The sequence below is a fragment of the Chlamydotis macqueenii genome, chromosome Z (assembly GCF_036417535.1).
Source record: "Chlamydotis macqueenii isolate bChlMac1 chromosome Z, bChlMac1.mat, whole genome shotgun sequence".
Lineage (NCBI taxonomy): Eukaryota > Metazoa > Chordata > Aves > Otidiformes > Otididae > Chlamydotis > Chlamydotis macqueenii.
Window position 1 is genome coordinate 20,428,823 of NC_141593.1, and position 22,122 is coordinate 20,450,944.

The 22,122-nt window shown below is 39.3% G+C and overlaps 1 protein-coding gene across 1 annotated transcript in view; it reads left to right on the forward strand.

Annotated features, from left to right (window-relative positions):
- Positions 1-22,122, forward strand: part of ZSWIM6 (zinc finger SWIM-type containing 6) — a 118,567-nt gene that overhangs the window by 72,580 nt on the left and 23,865 nt on the right. The window contains exons 3-7 of the mRNA XM_086770195.1: positions 2,199-2,347; positions 2,858-3,008; positions 18,314-18,493; positions 20,073-20,249; positions 20,542-20,688. Coding sequence (XP_086626321.1) covers positions 2,199-2,347; positions 2,858-3,008; positions 18,314-18,493; positions 20,073-20,249; positions 20,542-20,688 — 804 coding nt within the window. The remainder of the gene's footprint in view (positions 1-2,198; positions 2,348-2,857; positions 3,009-18,313; positions 18,494-20,072; positions 20,250-20,541; positions 20,689-22,122) is intronic.

Here is a 22,122-nt window from a genome sequence, read left to right on the forward strand (position 1 = left end):
GAAGGTAGACTTGGGACTGTGCTGGAAGAAGAGGCCTTGATGGGAGCAGTGTTGCTGGCCTGGGGCGGTGGGTGCCCTTTTTCCTGTAAAAAAACCCACTTGTTAAAGAATCTATAGTAGCTGTGTAGAAACTTAACTTTCTAGCACAAACTAACTGATGAGCTTTTGATAAAATGTAAACAGTTACAGAAGGAATTTTGTGGGGTTTTTTTCCTAAATAGGGAAGCTTAGCTGAGGAATCTTGGGCTATTTTAAATTCAGTTTGAAACTAGCCATATCAAGATTATTTGAAGATAAATCTCCATTGAAGTGAGGGATAAATAAATGTATTTTTTGTGTTGGTACTTTATATAGTTTTTTTCTCAGGTATTTTCTCTGTGTTTTAGAACAATTAAATATTTAAACTATTTGCAAGATGATACTGCAAACTTGGGTCTGTGCAACAGCTGCACTGCTTGTTCTTGTGTGGCTTGATTTCCCTTTTTATCTTGTTCTTTGCAACTGAAGACTTATCAGTATGTGTTTCATATAGATGACTGAATTGAAAGCCCCTTAAAACTAATGTAGAAGCACTCACAGGAGGGGAAGTTTTTCATTCCTTGGTTTTTGTACTGTCTTGGACTTGATTCCTGCCTTCTGAGACACTGTTACAGTTCCTGTGGAAGGCAGGAGAGTTTGCCTTCTTCAAGGACACAATTTCTTATTAGTCTAAATGTGTGTGTATGTGTATGTATATAGAGCAGCACAGTGATTCCAGCTGTAGGCTCTGAAGTTGGAGGGAGTTTAGGACATTGCTGAGCTGGAAGAATTTTTTCACTCTCAGCAACTAGTAGACAAGGCATCCCTCTGACCCTTTAAATCTTTCAGTTGTATTGTCATTGAATAAAGATTCCAGCATGCCCTGTGACTACTTAAAAGCTTCACCTACACAGCAGAGCTGCAATTGTGAAATGAAGGCTTGAATCAATAGAATTGATGTTTAATTCCTATACATCTGAAGAGTTGTAGCTATCTTTGCTTCTCAAGTTCTCAGGACTTCTTTGAAAATGCAAGTTTTTGCAAATTTGACTGTGGTTTTCCTTCTCTGCCAGTATCCTTTTTTCTTGCTGCGGAGGTAACATGGACTTGGATTTAAGTGATAGAATATGTAATGTGATTCAGTTTCTAACATCTCAAAACCTGATGGAGGTACAGATTACACAGTTTTGATAAGCTCAAAATCAAAATGTCAAGTTAACTTGAGTCTTGGTCATGCTTTACATAACTATGGTGATGTACTACCTCAAGTTATTTCCCTGGTAGTCTGAGTGCTTTTTGGCCTTTTCAATTTGAATGCTTTTTAAAAAATATCCAGTGGATGTGCAGGCTTCTTCAGAAAAATGTAGATTGCTAGATGGTGCAAGAAGTTGTTTTAGTTAATTTTGTCAGCCTTTAGAAGAGGCCACCAGTGGCCAATCAGTGATCTCAACTGCAAAATTTGAGGTAGAGCAGACTGTGGCCAAAGCACTGCCTGATGTAAATCTGGTAACTTCAGTCCACACTAAACTAATTCAAGTAGAATTGCGCTGAATTAACTGTGCTGATTGCTTATGTAAAAATGCTCCTTTGGAAGCACCACAGTCTTACAGAGCTGTAACTCTTATTTATGATGGAAATGCCTTTAGTGCTTTAAGACTTTGGATTTGTTTGGGGATTTTTTTACTCTTTGTTTAGCTTTGCAGAACCATCACAGCTCAGACGCACCGAGGTGATGATTTTCCTCATGTTCATCAATAGCAGCGCTCACTAGCAGTCACTTAAACCTGAGCAAGATTGCTGAAGGTACAGGAATTACATAGATGTTTTGGGGAGAGTGGTTTTAATATCAGAGTTGTAGAAATACTATGCAAGTTCTATTTTTCCTTGTATAAGCATTCTAGTATAGCTACTGAGATGGGAGGAAAAAAACTTGCCTTGATTTTAATATTTTATTGTAAAATTTTTTTTCTTTAAATATCTTTTCATAGGCTGTCATTTCTAAGTGCGTATGACTACTGAGGAGAAATTTAAGTGTCTTTTTAAAAATGTTTAGATTAAAGCTGAGATATTCAAACCAGGATGAAACAGAAATCAAAAAGCCTCTGCAGTACTCCTCTCCCCTGAACCCATGAACCTCTTTTTATATTGAATGCAGTGGTTTCTTTTCTTGCTGTTTGCAGGTGCTCCTGACCCAACAGCAGGTGCTAGCATAGATGATGAAAACTGCTGGCATTTGGATGAGGAACAGGTCCAAGAACAGGTTAAACTCTTCCTCTCCCAGGGCGGATACCATGGATCAGGGAAGCAGCTCAATTTGCTTTTTGCAAAGGTGTGTTGTGTCCTCTAAACCTTCCCTTTTTTAATCTCCCCTGTTCCTCAAGACAGTCTGTACTTGAGTCTTATTCAAAGTCCTCATGTTCTAAAACAAGACAACTTAATAATGCGACCTACAGCAGTGGACCACAATCTCATGTGTCTTGAGGTCAGTTTAAGGGTATGAAGTAACATTTTAAGTGTCTACAGCTTTGCTGTTCTTGTCTTTCCCACTCCTGAAATATTGGAGAAACCTGTAGAAATTCTGGTCTCGCAGCAGTTTGCGTTATGCACTTGTGGATTTACTTGTGGAATAAGTGTCCTTGAAGAATTGCAATGGGATACTGAAACCACAAATTGTTAAAATTGGGAAGGCAGACTACTTTTTTCTACTTAAAAACTTCACATCAGATATGTAAATTACATTTTTTTTTAACAGATGTGGAACGTTTAACACTGCAGCATATTGTTTCTACTGTAATTTCTTTGTTTTTTTCAAGTTTGTATTAAAAGACTCATTTCCTAGGTGCGAGAGATGCTAAAGATGAGAGATTCAAATGGAGCTCGCATGTTGACGTTGATAACAGAACAGTTCATGGCCGACCCTCGTCTGTCACTTTGGAGACAACAAGGAACTACAATGACTGACAAGTATAGGCAGCTCTGGGATGAACTGGGTAAATGCACAGACCTTCATTTAGGTGTTCATATGTATAATAATGAAGAAACAATTACATATTTCGGGTGGAAAGAAACTTTACTTTGGTACTACGCAAAACAAGTTAGACTTTTTCACAATTTTGCTTGTTCAGTTAAGGTTGGGTGAAATTGAATTTCTGATCTACAGTGTGAGACAATTGCAGTTGAAGGAGAGGAAACATGATATGAAACAAATACAATTGCAACAGGTTGTAAGTACCTGAGGATCTAAAAAGAATTAAGCAAAAACTGGAAACATAGCTACATAACCGACGGTAAGTAATAAGCTACTGGTGCTAAACTGGGGAAGTTAAGGAAGAAATGGATTCACAACTAGGGAGAAATAGAAGGCAAAAAGAGAATATTCAGTAAGAGTATGAGAAGATAGCAACAAAGGAAACGAGAAGTCCAATACTGAGCAGGAAAGGAGATCAAATAAGAGAGCTAAAACAATTAACACTGCATTACAAGAAAGGTTGATTATGACCAGATACATGGCTTAGTTGTACAATGGAGAGAGGAACACAGACTGAAATGGGAAAGGAGTAGTTAAATTGATAAGGTCTGAGAACACCTGCTCTAAGGTGTTCCAGAAACTTGCTGACACAGTTTTGAACTACTGCTTCAGAAGTTCTCAAAATCTATAGGAATTTGTGGTAGGGAAGGGAAATTCAAAACAACTTGGATGTAAATGTCACCAATATTTTAAAGGTGGGTAGGTGAGTGGAAAGAATGTTAAATAACCACAAGCATTGCTTTCCTAGGTGTAGGTACCGGAACAAACTACTAACCAGTTGGTGAGTAAGTGTGTAAAAGGTAGAAGTGATAAGACAACCTGAATTTTTAAAAATACAGTGGTAAATCTAATTTGTTTCTCTGAAAGATATTCACTGTGTGTGTGACTGAAGGGATTAATGTGTATCTTAGCTGCAGCAAGGTTTTGGATGCTGTCTTGGGGTTTTCTCAAAGCAAGCTGAAGGCACACAGCCTAAATGGAATCACCTTGTGGTTCGTGGAACTTTGAGTAGTTACCTGTGCTCTCACTCAGTCTGGAAGTTTAGACTTTAAGGGAGTCTGTCTTGGGATGTGTTCTGGTCAATATTCTATGCCTGACTTATGAGGTATGAAACATATAAATAAATATAGTAACAAACAAATGAAACATCTTACAGATTATATGGAAACACTGCAGAAGAGAGAGTTAAAGACCATAATGCTCTTGATAAATTCTAAAGGTCCAAAATCAAGCTGAATGAAATTAAATCCAAGCAAGAATTACACGTCTCATTTAGAAAGAAAACTTTAAAAGAGAAACTTAAGTTTTCCACTGTTAAAGGTTAAAGATTACCATGACTTATTGCATTTTGGCTATTGAGGCAAAGGCTAGATATAACCTGTTTACCTTAAGTCGTATTCACTCTAAATGAGGCATTAGGCTAACAAAGCACTAGCAGTCTGGTTGAGATTATAAACTTCTGTGGTGGAAAACCTTAACTTCAGCACTGGCAAAGCTCTGTCAGAGAGGGTGTAGGTATAACTACTTTATCTTCAAGTGTAACAACCCTTTTAGGATGTCACTTTTATGATGCCTTTGGCTTGCTGGGGAATAACAGTTTTTGCCAAGGAGGGCACATGGTTAGCTGGACATGGATGCCGCAAAATTGTAATCCACCATACTGAGAACTGGAGGGTCTCATGCTTCGTTGCTTATGTGGGTTGAACTTGTAGGTGGTGGGAGAGGCAGAAATGTGTTCTCCATCTGTTACCTGTAGCGGTCTTGCCACACACTGCCAATAAACATAAAAAGTTTTATTAAATTTTCTTAGTGGCTCCTCTTCTTGTTTCATCAGTGTTTCATATTAACGTCATTTTCTTAACAGCACCTATCTGAAGGTAGAGGAGGTGGAATCTCTCTGCCTGCAGCGTTGAATAAGCACTATTTTAGATTTAATTTATTAGTTTACTTCTTTTTCCTCATAATTATAGATGCCACTCCCAAAAAGCTGTAGTTGCACCTTACAGCCTCACCACCAGTTGCCTTCAAGAGCCAAATACAGCTGCTGTATTTGCAATTGAAGGCAAAAAAGACTGAAACCCTATTGTTTTAGTCCTGAACTGCTCTGCCGCCTCTTACAGTATCAAAATATGTTGATAGTGTACCATGGTTTCAATTGCAAATACATTTCAATGACTTCAGATGTGTGGTAGGCCAAGGGTAGAACTTAATTTGGTTTTTCCACCTCCAGCTTCTGTTTATGTTGCTAAACTGTCCATTTCTTCCCCACTCCAGTAGGATTCCTTCTACTGGTGCTTAGCAAATTCCCTCAAAATTGCTGTTAATTGGATTAATCTCTCCAACTTGACTCCTTGTGTGCAGTTTGCAAGCTGCTGCCCTGTTTTTACTGGGATTTCACCTTGAGTTTCACTGAAATTAAACACATCCCCCTTTCCAGGTGAAGCATGCATCTTTAAAAAAGAAATGTGAATGTGCAAAACTTGAAGGGGATTTTTAAGTCAGACTAGAGTTACAATAGGCCTAGTTCCTAGGCTGCAGAAGGAAGAGCAGATGTCCCTGGCAACATATATTTGTGCAGAGATAAATCAGACATTGAGTTTGGGGTTGATGTTACCATTATGTTCTAAAATAATGTTGACTTCCTGTCTTGTTGCCTTCTAGGATGTCAGAAAACTAAAATATCAATAAAGAGAGTGAGATGGGTCTTTGCATGCTTTGTGTTGTCTGTTCAGAGTAATCTGGGAGTGGCATACATTTACGTCTTTTAAAAAATGTTTTAATCTATGATCTCATTTATTTCATAGGTAGGTAGCAATCCGGGATTGTAGTTATGGAGAATTTTAGGACATAAAAAATATGTAAATACAGACTCTGCTTAATAAGGCCTTGCTTGCTTGCCCAGATATGCTGTCTGCCAACTCCTAGGCAAATGGCCACTTTGTCATTTCCATCTTGGCGTAGGTTTTTAGGCATACTTAAATAACTTCAGCTTTACTCCTTGATTCAGTCACTTGAGCCTTTCATTAGAAGTTAGCTGATGCTTCCTGCCTGGCATTGGGCGTTGGCAAGGGTACTGGAAGGACACATTGTCCTTTGATCAGACTTCCTGGTGAAGTTTATGGTCAATTGTTGATGTTGGTAGAAGTCAGGTTGAGTTTGAATGTTTGAAGGTGCTGATTTTAAAATAAATAAATAAATACATGAAGACAAACAAAGAATCCCACCATAAAATGCACAAACAAACAAAAAAGCCCCACTCCCTGCCAAACACCCACAAATACTTCACATTTAAGTAGGAACCCAGCAATTTTCTAATAAAGTCCTAATTCTGTAAGCAATTTATGATTCGAAGGCCTCAAGTTAACAAAAAAGCCTTACACGTAACTAGCTAGTTGTTTTTAAAGCCTTTAGATCAGGAGGAAGAATGTAATTATGCTCAGCAGATTCCCCTGTTGTACCTCAAAGAATGGGTTGAGCTGAGTGCCACTTACGGGACTCCAAAGGTAAGTATTGGAAAGATAAGTTTACAGGTCAAAGCTTGCTTATATACTTTTCAAACTAGAAGAATTTAAATGCAAATTCAGTGGTGCACCGGTGGACACTTCTAATTTGCCACTGTAATACGTGAATGTGCTTTCCAGAGTTTAAAGCAAAGTTAGAATTCTTCACATAGCTGCTGTTTAAATGGTGTCTTAGTAGGTAAATTTCACATGCTGATTTTTAAGTGTTTAACTGTTAGTGACCATGATTGAAGACTTCAGTATATCAGAATGATTAATTATCTGAAGCCTCTTAGTTTGCCTTTTAAATTAAATTGCATTGGTAGAATGGAGGGATATAGAATTGCACAGTAAATACCTGCTGATGCCTGTTGAGCTGAGATCTCTGATTTGAAGAAAAGGTCAGTTAACCTTCTTTGTAGTCTAGAGGGGAGAAAATGGACTGTGCAATCTTACTATATATAATATTCATCCATTAAAAATTCGGTTAAAGTAGCTTGTTCTTTGCAAAAGTGAAAAGGTTTCTTTAAAAAAAGAGGAAAATTTGACTTTGTGCCCCAGCCTAGGGATCATGATGGCTACGAGGCTCTGCTTTGGAATTAAATGTTGAGCACTGTCAGATGCCAGACATTGAGAAGAGGCTGAGTTTTGTCGGCAAATGGGATCTGCGAGTTAATTGGTGTTTTCTGCAGGCTTCTGGCTGTGAAATGAAATTGGAAGCCCTTTAGCCACATGGATAATACAGGTCCTGAATACAAATGTCACATGTCACCATCAGGGCCCACTGCGAAACAATAGTGTTCCCAACTCGAACACTGCACCATTACAGATCATTTAAATATGGGGATTACATTTAAACTAAAAGCCCCACTTGCCTTTTACTGCAATTTAAATGTCCTCTTAGCAAAAGCTAAGTGACAAATTAAATGAAAAAAGTGCCTACATTTTTAAAGCTGTAATGCAAAACAACCTTTTATTGCTTCTCATGTGCCACGAATGAATCATTATACTTGTCAACCCTAAACCAAACCATAATTGGAGCAGCTACTGTTATCAAAGCGGGGCTGCTCTTGTGACAGCTTAATAAAGCTGGAACTGTTAAATTAAATCCCAGATGCTTAATCTGATGAAAGCAGTCAAGTAGAAGAATCTAAGACAAGTATCTACTGCTTGGTGGAGTGATGGAGCCCAACAGCTTGTCAACACGTAGATTACAGGATCAGATTTTTTTTTTGTGAACTACCATTTTCAGTGTCTTTGTATCCTCTTGCTTGCCTTAGTGGTGAAGAAACTTCAGATAATTTGCATGTTTCAAAACAAACATGTCTAGTGGATTTCCTCCACTTTTATATTTAAGAACTGTTTAAGAGGGAAGAGAGCTTTTTTTAAGTCAAAGATGAGTTTCTTGTGGAATAAAAATATGATGGCTGTGTCACCAGGAAGAGGATGTGTCCAAAAAGCTTTTGCAAGACAGGGCAGTGGCTAAAATTGGTGAATGTGCTCTTGAGTTTGCATTGGGCTAATCCTGGTCTCTGTTGGTCCTCTTGTGATGTTGAGGAGAACTTAAAAGGTTTTCTGTACCTCTAGCTGGGGAGTCTCCACATTTTAAGGCATAAGCTTCTCCTTTCTACCTTAACCACTTGTTGATATCTAAAGTTTTTAATGGAGGAACCTCTCACAATGTTTCTACAAGCCTTGTTCATGGGATAAAGCTTTCCAGGGTAACATCTTTGTTGTGCATACTAAACGAGTTGTTGTCATAAAGGTATTTCCTGAATGAAATAACATGTCTTTGCCTTAGCAGTTCCAGTAGTCTCAGTTTTAGTTTTTCACTAGTGTTTTGCCCCATTGTGGGCTGCTTTTTAGATGTTGGAGCAGCCTGATGGTGTACTTGGAGTTCACATTTGTTGGTATTTTGAACACTTTCTGGATTAGAGTGAATTTCATATTAAAATTTAAATCTAAAATAGCATTTTACAAGACCATGCCATGTAGAGAAATAGTACAACATATTTCCGAAGGATCATGCCTAAGTTTTTATTAGTAACACTTTGCTTCTCATATGAAACTTCATTCTAAATGTTGAGGTTGGGCAAGGAATCATTATAAATTAATTAACTGAGATTTAATTACCATTTTGCCACAAGCAAACTAATAATTGAGTGTTAAATAATGCTTTTTTAATTTGGAAATCACTCTGATGAAGTGGTGTTTCCTGGTGAAAGTTTATATTCATCTCTAGAAAATACCAAGTTAGATTCTTTTGACCTTAACTAAATGAAGCTATTCTCCATCTATCTTTCTATCTCAGACTTTCCTTTCCTTTGCAATTAGAGAGACAAACTTATATGAATGGGACATGCCAACTGTTCTAAACAGATTACTCTGATTAATACGTAAGTGGAGGGGGAAAAAGGACAAAAGCAGCTAGGGTTGTTGCCAATATGCCCCTAGAGAAATTCTTTCCTGATGCCAGATTTGATGACTACTTCAGGGCTGCCATGAAAAAGAATTGCTAAAGTTAAGCATTCATAACAGTTTTTCTGCTCTAATGCCATTTCTCTGGAGCTGCATACTTCGTGCAATCCCATGTTAGGATTAGCTATGCAGTAGAAACATTAACTCTTCCCCATATTTTATAATACTTTAAAAATGGTACACCAAGGCTAAGTTTCATATTAGAGTGCCAAGCTTATATCCATTTTTTCATTATTTTAAAAAATATCTCAAGTTCTAATTGCATCATGTTATGCATTAAAGCTGAAGAAAGTACCAGTGCCCTGCACCTATAGAGAATAAAGGTAACTTAAAATATCTAAGTTTAGATAAATCAGTTGCACATACTACATTTCTGGCCTTGAAGTGAAAGTTGTAGGAAGACCCATGTTTCAGAGGAGGTGGGGTGCACCATGCTTTGCACCTTGGTCTTTCATTGTGGGGCGTGGTGATGCCTTACACATATTTCAACTATATCATCTCCAGTAGAATGTCTTTGCCTAACTGATGATCCTTCTCTTACTTTCATTGCTGTACAATTACAAAACGTGTGGCTTCAGTTCATGCACTTAAGGTTACATCTGTTATTTCACAGTATAAGCTGTTAACATCTGTCAGTGTATTTGTATGATTTGTACTATTGGAGGCACTGAATTAACACTACTTCTGAGTTAGCATCACAAGACAGTTTTGCTGTTCGGAGGCCTTAGTTATGGATGACACCTTAAAGAAATTGCTGTCATGGCCCTGGAGTGTCTCAGTTGTTGCTGTCACCTTCTTTTTCCTGGTGAATGAAGCCAGGCTGCAGTTCTACAAAACTGAGTTCTATCCACTTTCTCTGAGGATGATTTCCTTTCTTCTTCATTACTAGCATGTGCCATAATGATATTTGAAATTAGGATATATGAGGCCAGAGTATGACAGTAAGTGGGAGCTATTTTCAAAGAGTGTTCTTTCCTGTGGTTAAAAAGCATTTATCTGGTTTGAAGAGTAGTGGTGAAAGTCATAGAATCATAGAATGGTTAGAGTTGGAAGGGACCTTCAAAGGTCATCTAGTCCAACCCTCCTGCAAGAAGCAGGGACATCCCCAACTAGATCAGGTTGCTCAGAGCCTCATCCAGCCTGGCCTTGAACGTTTCCAGGGATGGGGCTTCCACCACCTCTCTGGGAAACCTGTTCCAGTGTTCTATAACTCGCATCATAAAAAATTTTTTCCTAATTTTCAGTCTAAATCTGCCTCCCTCTATTTTAAAACCATTACCCCTCGTCCCATTGCAACAGGCCCTACTAAACAGCCTCTCCCCATCTTTCTGTAGGCCCCCTTGAGGTACTGGAAGACCACTATCAGGTCTCCCCAGAGCCTCCTCTTCTCCAGGCTGAACAGCCCCAACTCTCTCAGCCTGTCCTCATAAGAGAGGTGCTCCAGCCCTCTTACCATCTTTGTGGCCCTCCTCTGGACCTTGTCCAACTGGTCCATGTCCTTCTTGTGTTGGGGACTCCAGAACTGGACACAGTACTGGGGTCTCACCAGGGCAGAGTAGAGGGGGAGAATCACCTCCCTTGACCTGCTGGCCACGCTCCTCTTAATGCAGCCCAGGATGCGGTTGGCCTTCTGGGGCGCGAGGGTGCATTGCCTGCTCATGTTAAGCTTCTCATCCACCAGCATTCCCAAGTCCTTCTCCTCAGAGCTGCTCTCAATCCATTCCCCGCCCAGCCTGTGTTTGTGCCTGGGATTCCCACGACCCAGGTGCAGGACCTTGCACTTGGCCTTGTTGAACTTCATGAGGTTGGCACGGGCCCACCTCTCCAGCCTGTCAAGGTCCCTCTGGATGGCATCCCTCCCTTCCAGCGTGTTGATGGCACCACACAACTTGGTGTCATTGGCAAACTTGCTGAGGGTGCACTCTATCCCACTGTCCATGTCGCCGACAAAGATGTTGAACAGGGCCGGGCCCAGCACGGACCCCTGAGGGACCCCACTCGTGACTGGTCTCCACATGGACATTGAGCCGTTGACCACCACCCTCTGAGTGCGGCCATCCAGCCAACTCCTTATCCACCAAGTGGTCCGTCCATCAAATCCATGTCTGTCTAGAGAGAAGGATGTCGTGCGGGACACGAGAAAAGTAGACTAAAGTCATTAACTTTAGTCTATAAGCATAGCTTGAATGGCTTATTTTTAATGCCCTACAGAAAGTTCGGGTTTCCATTTAGTTCAATTGGATAGAAAGTACTTCTAGAGCAGAAGGCAAATTTCTTGAAGTACCCACATTAAAACAGTTTTTGAAGTTTTTATTCCTAAGCTGTTGAACTGATTTACTTATAAATGTCCTAAAAAATTGTTCTATATTGGAGCTGGTATAAAACTCATTGCGGCCCTAACATTGTGGAACTGTGACTGCCAAGATAAAGGCATAGTTTTACTATGAGCCCAAGCTGGTACTTGGCGTTTTTTTTTTCCTTCTTCTCACTATATATTTTTAATACTTTAGTAACATTAAGATGCCATTTAATTTTCCACTTCTAGTAAATACCAGAGCTTGAGAGACCTAATACATTTATAGAGAGGAATTACTGAATCTCCACTGACTTCTTTGAGCTTTATTGTGGTCCAGCAATCTAGCCTTGTGATATTTTCCAGTTTTCTATCTTGAATGCATACTGGAAAGGTAACGGAAAAATTGATACAGTAGTTTAAAATGAGGTGCAAGAATCTCAGTCTGTCAAAGCAAGACAAAGGAAATCCTTCGTAATTTAGATACCTACATAGACCAAAAGAATAATAGGGAAGACACTTCAGCCAAGCAAACAAAGGGTAGCTGAAATTTGTAATTGGAGCTGGACAAATTTAACTAGAAAACTGGGAATAAGCTTATAAATTTGAGTTGTGGTAGTCAGGCAGTGGACCAGGTAACTAGGAGCCATGCTAGATTCTTGTATTAGAAATCTTAGTTGAAATATGCTGTTTTTATACCAAACCTCAACAATCAGTTTTGGATTGGAAGAAGAAACTAACTCAGGAAATCTTAAAAGTAGGAAGAAATTCAGACTAGACAATCAATGGGGGTTTTTTTTGGCCAGTTACACTGGGTTATGTACAGTCTGCGAGCATAGTTGTGGCAATCATACTTTTTTTTTTTTCTGAACTTCCCACTCTGCAAGGGATTGTTTGCACTTGCTCTGCTTTTTTTTTTTAAAGGGTGTTATATTAATCCCTCTCTTTTATGAATATCTTGTTCTGTTTGATGAACTTAACAAGCTTTCTAGTTTTGCATCTTCCTAAAAAATGAACTGTGAGAGGAATTCATTAATCTCAATTATGAATGAAGTAGAGGTAGGTTAATGTGTTTATAGTTAGTGGTCACTTTAATCTTTCTTCTGAAAATTGTCAAAGTCTTTGAAAATAGACTGTGACTGCTGACAGTGTATTACCAGTTAAAATATTTGATAAAACATCTGATCTGTGTTTTGGGCAGGAGCACACCAGTTGTAGTTCATTACCTAGTTGTAAATATTGGGAACTACTTAAAATTGTGAAGAATTTTATCAAGATACTCATAAAGGAGTATTTTTGTACTATTTGTGCTAGTATTAGCAATGCTTTTACCTTCAATTGATTGATTGTGTGAATGGATGAGTAGTTTGGTGAATATCAGGGAATTTAATCAGTGAGATTCATTTGCAGGGGCTTTATACTTTCCTCCAGCTTTGTAGAGTAATAGCTTATACCTTGCTGCAGAATATAGGGTGCTGTAGGTGTATAGAGGGACATCTAATGGAGATGTGACATATCCGAAGTGCTTTCTTAGGGAGATTGTAGTCTTAGGCTATGATACTGTAACCTGCACCTTTCGAGCAGTTGTTTGTTGTAAAATAAACTCTTTGTTCAAATGACAGAATGTCTGCAGAGTTGCAGGAGTTTTTAAAACAAGCTCAGAAGGGCATAATCCAGAAGAAAGGGCTTATGCAAAATGACAGTAATACTTGGTTAGTTCCTTTTTTCCATTGTGCTAAAAGTTGAAAAGTACTGTAGAAAGACGAGAGCAGGAGTTTTTATTACTTGACATGTAGAGATCAGGACATGTAGGTAATGATAGCTTAGAATAGAATCTCAATATGTAAATAGTCATTTTGTTTCAGCCAAATACGTGTATGCCTTTAACCCTTGGAGCAGCAGTATGCAGCAAGAGATAAAGGAAACTTAAGGAATTAGGCATTTTTTTTGTCCCTGGGTTACACTTCTACTCCTTCTAATGCACGTTTAGAGTTTGGTGTGCAGAAGGGCAATGATTCCCTCTTGCTATCAGTGCTGCAGGTAATCTATTGCATTAATCAGCCAGCTAGTGTGAAATGCATGCGGAGTGATTATACTATCATACACAATACAATCAGCATGACGCACTTGTCAAGACCAATACATCAAAGTTTAATTCAGTAATAGAATGAATTAGAGCAAAATGAAACATGCTCTTCTGCAAGAAACAGCACCCATCGAAAGCATGTTTTTTTTCTGAGGGCTGCACAGAGAAACTGGAATGCATTAAGGAATTGTTTTTATGAATAAAATTGCAACTTGAATCCAACTGAATGCTGAGAGTACTTTTCCTTTGGTTTCTTATCAAGGAGACAACAGCACTGAATTGCCTTGCCTATCTCTGCTGTTCTGTAGAAGCAACTGTTTAACTGGAGCATTCTCCAGTGGGACTTCTGATTATGCTTTGTCCTAATGGAGATCTCTCCATGCCTGGAGGAGGGAGGTGGCTTTGCCAGTCATTGTGAGGGTGCTTGTCCTTTTCATTGAGAAACCATAAATACCATACACTACCTTCTTTGAGGTTTCCAAGCGGCTGTCCCAGTGAAAGTGCGTATGTATTTTAAAAAACAGATGTAAACCACTCCAAAAATCTTTTGCTCACACTTCTACTTTAAAGGAGTCATAGGTTCTGTCTCCTAGTATTGTTTCTATTCTGACACTTCAAATGCTGGAAAGCAATGTTTTTATAATAGAATTGATTAGGCTCAAGTGGCAAGTGTGCAGCAAGTGCTGAAGCTGATTTCTCTGTTACGCAAAGGGAATGATCTTGATTACCTGGCTCCATTTTCTTTGAAATGATCAAACACTACTAACCTAGTAGGTTATGAGTTTTTATTTTTTAAGAAAGAGTTGTGCATTAATGGGAAGGGTGAAGACATGTCACAGTAGATGTGTGTCTTTTTTGCATTTTCAATTTTGCAAATGAATGAATTGATCCTAAGTATATTAAATGTAAAAATCCAAAGCAAGTGCCAAGTCTCAGCCATTGATTACACTGATATTATAAATGAAGAAGTGCTGACCCAAGCTTAGCTACACAGCAGTCCTGTCAAGGCAGCATAATATTTCTAGGAAGAGCAGATTTCTTGGGAAGACTGCAATCAAAACAATCACAGAATTGTACACTGGATCTTCAGTCACAGTCAGTGTCCTAGCCGCCTGCTAAAACTGTTTCCATCACCGCCTTCCCATTTACTACAGCAAAAGTAAAACATAATGAGATTTATGAAAACCAAGCAATGGTCTCTCAGGAAAGTCTGTGTACATTCCTTGGACTTCCTGTTGGCTTCATGAATACATCGATACACAGAATGTGTAGTTACTACAACACTTACTTTACAAGGACTGAATGCTTCTTAATGTTTTTCAATTTGCATGTTTAAATCCTAATCAATGTAAAGGCATGCTGTCCCTTTCTCCCCCATGAATTCGTAAGTATTGGATGTCTACTGAGAAACAAAAGTACTGATGTTCCCCTGTGTGTATAAGGAAGGCATGATTGTGTAAAGCAGTAATGTAACCTGTGGGGTTTTTTGTGGTGTGAGGCGTGCTAAAGATGAATGACAACCATGCATTTTCAAAAGGAGGGCAGTAGGAACCAAAGGTCTGTTTGGCAAAGCTGACTTTTTCCAGGTCAAGAGGATTAGTGTTGAATCAAAATAGACAATTCCTCACTGCAGTGTGGCAGTTCTAATATTAATTCCCTTGTGAAATTAATACCAAATTGCAGTCACAGCATGTCTTCTTTTCCAATTATCTTCTCGGGGAAATTTTTTTGCATATTAGTTGGTAATCGTTTTGCCACTGTGCTGTGAGGAGTTTTGTCTTGGAAAGACGTAGGTCACAGTCAAGGGATCCAAGTCAGAACTTTACTTTTGATTTAGTAGTGTGCAGTTTAGGGGTAGGGGGGAAGATGTGTCAGCCTACTGAGAACCTATATGAGAAGATACCTGATGCCTGGGGAAAGGGAGACAGAAGAAGAGAGTGAGCTGTATTAGAAAAACAGTATGTAAACACAAACACATTTCCTGGAGGGTTGTTTTTTTTTTTTATTTAATGAGACATTTGTTCATCTTGCAGATGACACTAGTGACATCATTAAATCTAGTCAAACAGGTAAACTTGAGAATGCCAGGAATATGTTTCGGGAAACTTCTTTTTGAGTATAGACTGCCAACAGCAGTTTCCAAGCTGAAGTCACTGGAAACGGATTTGGATACCTTCCCCACAAATTGCAAGTAGCTGCCCTTCTCTTTTCCATAAGCCTTACCTGTAGTAAGGGGTAAATGTGATCAGCAGTTTCCCCATATAGGAGCCATTAGGCAGAAAATAGAGAAACTCCTCTTTCGGGCCAGTGTAAGCCTTCAGGTTGGTGATGACATTTAAGTACCAACTCGGGGCGCTTCCACTGAGCAGCATCAGAGTGAAATCCAGGCTTCTTCCAGTTGGCATGTGATAAAAATCTGGGCACAAGTGGACATTTTCCTGAGACTTTTCAGTGCTAGGAGCAGGACAGGAACCAGTGAATTGAAAGAGCTAGAATGAGGCAGATGCCAGGGGAGGGGGAAGAAATACGAATACAGGCAAATGCACACATGCTGGAGGGGAAGGAAAAAAAATCACACACAAAAAACGCAAGCCAAAAAACCTAGAAACCCAAATAGGCTGAAGACTGTGGGGTCATTGGCATTATGCATCCTTCTCCCAGATGGTAGCCTTTGTAGCACTACAGGAGCTGAGCCTGAGGCTCTTTCTGTTCTCTTCTCGTGGGGGAGTTTTGTCTCACACTCCTCTTCCTGCAGGGAATCGGGCTGTGAAAGCTCGGGGAGATCTCAGATGTGCATGCGTCTCACCCTGAAGTCACCAGGAGCAGGGTGCAGTTGGACTCTATTGAAATTTAAGTGGTTTGTGTGGGGTTTATTAGAAATACACTTCTTGTGCTTCATTTGCATAAAAATAGCCTGGGTTTCTGAGACAATCTCTGCCTAGTTTCCCTCTTTTAAACCAAAGAAATTTTCAAAGGATTTTGGTACTTTGGGATATCTCTTGCCTCTCCTGCTGCTTAGATGTACTGCACCTGTAGTGGAGCTTCTGTAGAGGGCAAGTGCCTAGTGGTGTTTCTGAGACGTGGAAAAAAAGACTACTCATTTTGTAGGGGTGTGGTGTCATTAGTAGTGTATGTTCCACCTTGTTTGGATGATTGACATACTGACCGAAGGTGCTTAAGGTATTCCACTTCACTTCTGCTTCAGTCTGGGAACACTGGGAATCTGGTTACAAAGTATTAAATTGGGTTTTTTTTTTTAGATGCTGAGAGGTACAGTGTCTCCTCAGTGCCCTCAAGTGATGCTTGATTTTGCAAATAAATAAGCGTGCCCAAGTTAGGTGTTCTCCAAGGCTTTCCAATATCCCCCATCTTTTGTTTTACTTTGCAGATTGCAAGAAATGTAGTCGTTCTGTTTTGGGCAGTGCTGATTGCACTAATGTTTAATAATAAGAAGCAGTTGTAATTTGGCTCTGGGGAGTGAAGCGTGTTGACAAGCATGTCTAAAGAAAGTAATATGATTTTATTTTAAAAGAAATTTTTAAAAATAGTATTGGCATTATTCACTCCTATGGCAAATTTCAGACATGAAAAAAACAACCAAAACAACTTGCTATACTGTATTTAACTACTGTGCAGTAATAATCTGCAGTAACGTACTGTCTCTCTGGTGTTCTGCACTGTACTGTATCATATTTTGTGGTAGTTTGAGATTTCTTTGATATTACTCCTCCGTTCTATGTTGATCTGAATAGCAGGGGATTTGCAACCTTAAGGATCAAGCTGTATTTCCACTGGCTCCTGTGCCGTGGCATACTGACATGTCGAGCTACATTAGGAATGAATGTAATGTGATTGCCTGTGCTCTGGGTATATTTTACATTCTTAGTTAGCAAAATAATACTTGAATGTGAGAATTTTATTATCGTAGAAGAACCAGCTGCATTTTTTTCAGCCTGTCATGAAGATTGCGTAGTTTAAACATATTCTCTAGATTTCCTGTAACTTATAAGGCACATGCTTAATGAGCAAATGAACTGTTGCTAAACTACTTTCGGATGTCTTCGTGCTTCTGCGAAGGTTCACGCTGATGAAGAGACAGCTGATTTAGAGAAAAATCTGTCCATTTTAAAATTGTTGCTAGAGACCCTGATGTGTTTATGCCTGCTCTGCTATGTAGTCTTAGGGAGCAGGTTCTAAAGTGATGGTATGTGTGAAATATCAGCACAAATTAGCTTTCCCTTCAAGCTCCATAAACAGAAAATGTAAATCGAATTTTCTAGTATAACCAAATTACTGAAGTAATTGCAGTTAAAGTATCTTATTCCTATTAGACTGAACAAAACCAGTGTTTATTTGATCTCTGAGACCCAGATGTGTTTGGAAATGAGTTATATGATCAGCAGTACTTTTACTGGGTCCTGAGTGTTGAAGTATATGTTTACAAAATACGTATCTTACAAATGCCCTTCTTTGGTTTCTGTAGTGTGAAGCTGGAAGATACATAGTTCTTGTTCGTAGGAAACAACGTTTGCTTCTGGTACAAAAATTAGAAGAAAAACTTGGGTAATTTCCTGCTGTAAGATTGTGTGCATTCTTGTTTGCTTTTGACTTATGTTCCTGTCTGATGAGCCATACATTGAGAACTCTGAATTTTCTAATACAAAAGGCTTCTTAATGCCTTTTAATTGAGATGGTTGGCTTGGTACCATCTTCCAACTGCTTCAGAAGCGCCACGCCAGCTCTGAGATCCTGCGTCAGGAATTCAGTCTGCCTGATATTAGGCGTACCTGGGAAGCAAGCAGTGTAGCCTTTGAGGGGAGAAAAAGTGTTACAGTATAGAAGCTTGCAATTAGACATTGGCTGCTGCATTTTTAATAGAAAACATAATTTAGCAATTTTTTTAAAATCAGGTGCTCTGTGGATGTGTATAGTCTTAAATCCCCACTGCAAGTTGGAGCAGAAGGCCAGTTGGCTAAAACAGCTGAAAAAATGGAACAGTGTGGATGTTTGTCCCTGGGAAGATGGAAACCATGGAAACGAGCTGCCCAATTTAACCAATGCTTTGCCTCAGGGTGCAAATGCTAACCAAGGTGAGCCTAAACATATGCACTGACTGCAACATATAATATAACCTCTATCTTATATACTCTAGCCTTGCAGAACTCAACACTCTTTCCTGGGACAAGTAACTTTCTTGTTGAGGATTGACCAGACAAAATTATTTTCACTAATACTATCCTTGCAGAAAGGATAAATAGGTGGGGTTTTTTTTGTGATGGGGCTGCAATGTTTTCAAAGCAAGAATTTGTGTTTAGTTAGGTCTTCTAACTTTTTATTTGGTCCTTCTGAATACATATTGCATGAAAATTGGATGTCCTTGAGGTATGTCATGTAAAAGCTTGTTGTTTCTTTGCTTGACTGTAGTCTTGCATTCCTTCTGGTGTTGGGGTTTTTATTTTGTTTACAGTTATGAAGCCTTTGGTCACGTATTTAAAGAGAGATCTGTTGCAACTGCATTAAACTTGAGTGTGTGAGAACCTAAAGCAACTATCTGTGGGATATGCTCTGTATGTGCAGTCTGCATTGCCAGATATGGGGAGGGTGCAGAGGCAACACTGCTGCCTTGGAGGAGGTGTCTCTTCTTACTGAGTATCATGCTTTCTAATCTAAAATGTGGTTATCAGATCTGACAGAAGCCTTATCCAGTCCTCTTTAAGCAAAGATGACTCCTTTGCTAGTAACAGGATACTTACCTGGGAAAAAACCCTCGTATTCCTCAAACCCCTCAATATTTTGATATGTATTTCATGTAATTCTGATAAAGTTGAAATTAAATGCTTGGGAGGTGGCAGATTTGGACTTTTATGGGTTTTTACTTGTTTCTTTTTCTTGGAAGATTACCTCTGAAGGGAATAGACTTGGTTCATTTTTAAATCTCTCAGCTAGCTGGGGACAGAAGTTCATTTGACATACAACTCCTTACAGAGGTGGTTTGCTTTCTATATCTCATGATCAGTTCAGCCTGGGCAGGCTAGTAGTAACTCTGAAATGACATCTCAGTGTTCGTAGATGTAGTGCCATGTTGAAAGAATGATGTTGCCATAGGAAGATGTCCAGTAAGGATTATGTCAGTCCCATGGCCTCAGTACTTCACTTTCTTTACACCATTTGTATGTGTTTATGATGTAAAAAATCATACAGGTGCTCAAAGTTAATGTCGCTTTTCAGAGAACTAAAAATCTTTCATGTGATCTTTATCCGTCCCTTGTTCTGACAGCTCCGGGTCTGAGAATGAAAGAAGCTGGGAATGTTTAAGTAGTTCTGTGCCATATATACTTTCTAGTCTGTTTTTAGGGGAATTCTTTGTGTGCTGTTGAATGTTGAATCCTTCATCTCTAGCTGTTTCCTCTACAAAGTCCTGTTTAGCATCAGCTGTGCTGGTTTGTAGATCTCTCTGAATGCAAAGTGAACCGCACACACTTTCTCTGAGCTGTTGGGTAATAATAGGATGTGAAATGTCATCTGCGGGCGGCTTGGTGCAGAGTGCGGCAAGACAGGCTGCCATTGGTTGGGGGTTGGTGAACAGGCAGAAGATAATACTGTGAATGACTGATTCACATACAAATGAGTAAAAGCTAATGCAGCCTTCTGAACTTGTGAAAATGACAGATTCATCGAACAGGCCACATCGGACGGTGTTCACTCGAGCCATTGAGGCGTGTGATCTGCACTGGCAGGACAGCCACTTACAGCATATTATCAGCAGTGACCTATACACCAACTACTGTTACCATGACGACACTGAAAACTCACTCTTTGACTCTCATGGGTGGCCCCTCTGGCATGGTAAGTGGCTAAACCGGAAAGACGTTTCCATGACTTGCTGCTTTGTTCATTTTCTATGGCATTATTTTGGGGGGCGGGTGGTGGGGAGATGAATGAGAAGCCTGGCAAAAAAGAACAGAGGCTTCCTTGAAATGCTGGCTCAGAAGTAGTCCTTTAAGTCTCTCTTGCATAGTTTTAAAAACCAAAAAAAAAAAAACAAAACAAACAAGAAAGCCCTTTTGAGTAATCTAGCAAACCAAGCCATTGCAGACATGGAAGCATTGCTATTCCTGAATTATTTTCTCCATTTTAGAACACGTTCCTACAGCCTGTGCGAGGGTGGACGCATTACGGTCTCATGGATACCCACGAGAAGCACTGAGGCTAGCAATAGCTATTGTTAATACACTAAGAAGGCAGCAGCACAAACAGCTGGAAATGTTCCGAGCTCAGAAGAAAGGTAAATGTGGGGAAGAGAGAAAGGCAAAGGATGTGCAGAGGTGACAGTGACAACATACTGGAGCTTTGCATGAGAAAACTGGTTTTGAAACTGAAGCAGAAGAGGTGACTTTAGCTCTTTGACCCAAATGATCATGGTTGTAAAATCATATTCTGGATGTCGGATGTTTTCTATAAGCTGCGTTGTGAGCTGTGCAGGGCAAGGGCTCTGTTCTGCCCTCTGCGATATGTCTGGCATGATGGGGCCTTTATCCAAATCAGGGTTTTTGGTTACACAGTGAAAATACCCTGTGTAATTTACAGGCTTTTAATTAGAGCTTTACTTTTGGCACATCAGGTGTTTATTTTTTTTTTTCTCTGATGTATAATTTAGCCGAACTATATATTTCTGAGGTGGAAGCCTAAGGTTGACATTGAGAGTAACAATGATGCAAAGTCTGCATTACAGAAATCCATCAAATTAATAAAATTTGGCCATTTGTTCTAAGGGTCTCGTACCATGCTTAAAATGTTAGTGTTTCTTCATAAAGGTGGATTGCTTTTTTCCTTGGTTTTTGAAACACTGTGTTGTTTTTTTAAAAAATGTTCTGTGGTTCTGTGATATTCCTCTGAGCACTAGTCTTGGGTGTGTTTTGGTTTTTTTTGGTGGTGGTTTTTTTTTTTTTTTTTGAAAGACCATTCTCCGTCAGATACAGTTTCTATGCCATGTGATCCGTGCTACCCAAAATAATCCCACACTGAACCCTGTTGTTAGTTTGAAGGGGCAATGGAAGAATGGAATGGCTTTGTGGTTTAAGAATGCACGTGGAAAAACTGGAACTACTTTCTCAGCTGCTACAAGAATCCCTTGATTCAAATTTTATTTTAGATCTTTGTTGCTACTCTTAACTATGTGTATCCTCATGCATTGTAGGCAAAAATACCAGTGTGAAGTCATATGTGTAAATTTTTCAAGTGTGTGTGCAGATGTTTTTTTGAAACAAAAACAAGACAAAACAAAACTTAGAAGTATTTTGTGTTGCTACTTAGGATAACTTGCTAAGTCTTTTTATCATTTAATGTATCTTCGCTTAACAAGTTTTCCCTTAAAAGCTTTGCAGCTTTTCTAGATTCTCAGACTAGAGAGATAAGATGGGAAGGGACTAATTATGTCAGTGTGTATGTGTGTGTACCTCTGACAGATGTGAAGGGTCTGCTGCAAGTGCACTGGTCATAATACTGCTCCTTTTCATTCCCAGTTGGTAATGCAGTGTCTGGATGTTCGGTACTTTTACTAAGTTCCTTCCCCTGTCAGTTTCCTGACAGCAGTTTCTATAGCTGTCAACTAATGTTATGCTATTAAACGTAAAAAACAGTCTATGAGATGTGATCCATCCTACCCCAAAACAAAGAAGTTTGCTTCTATGTTGTCACTCACTGCTTTTAAATTTTTTTC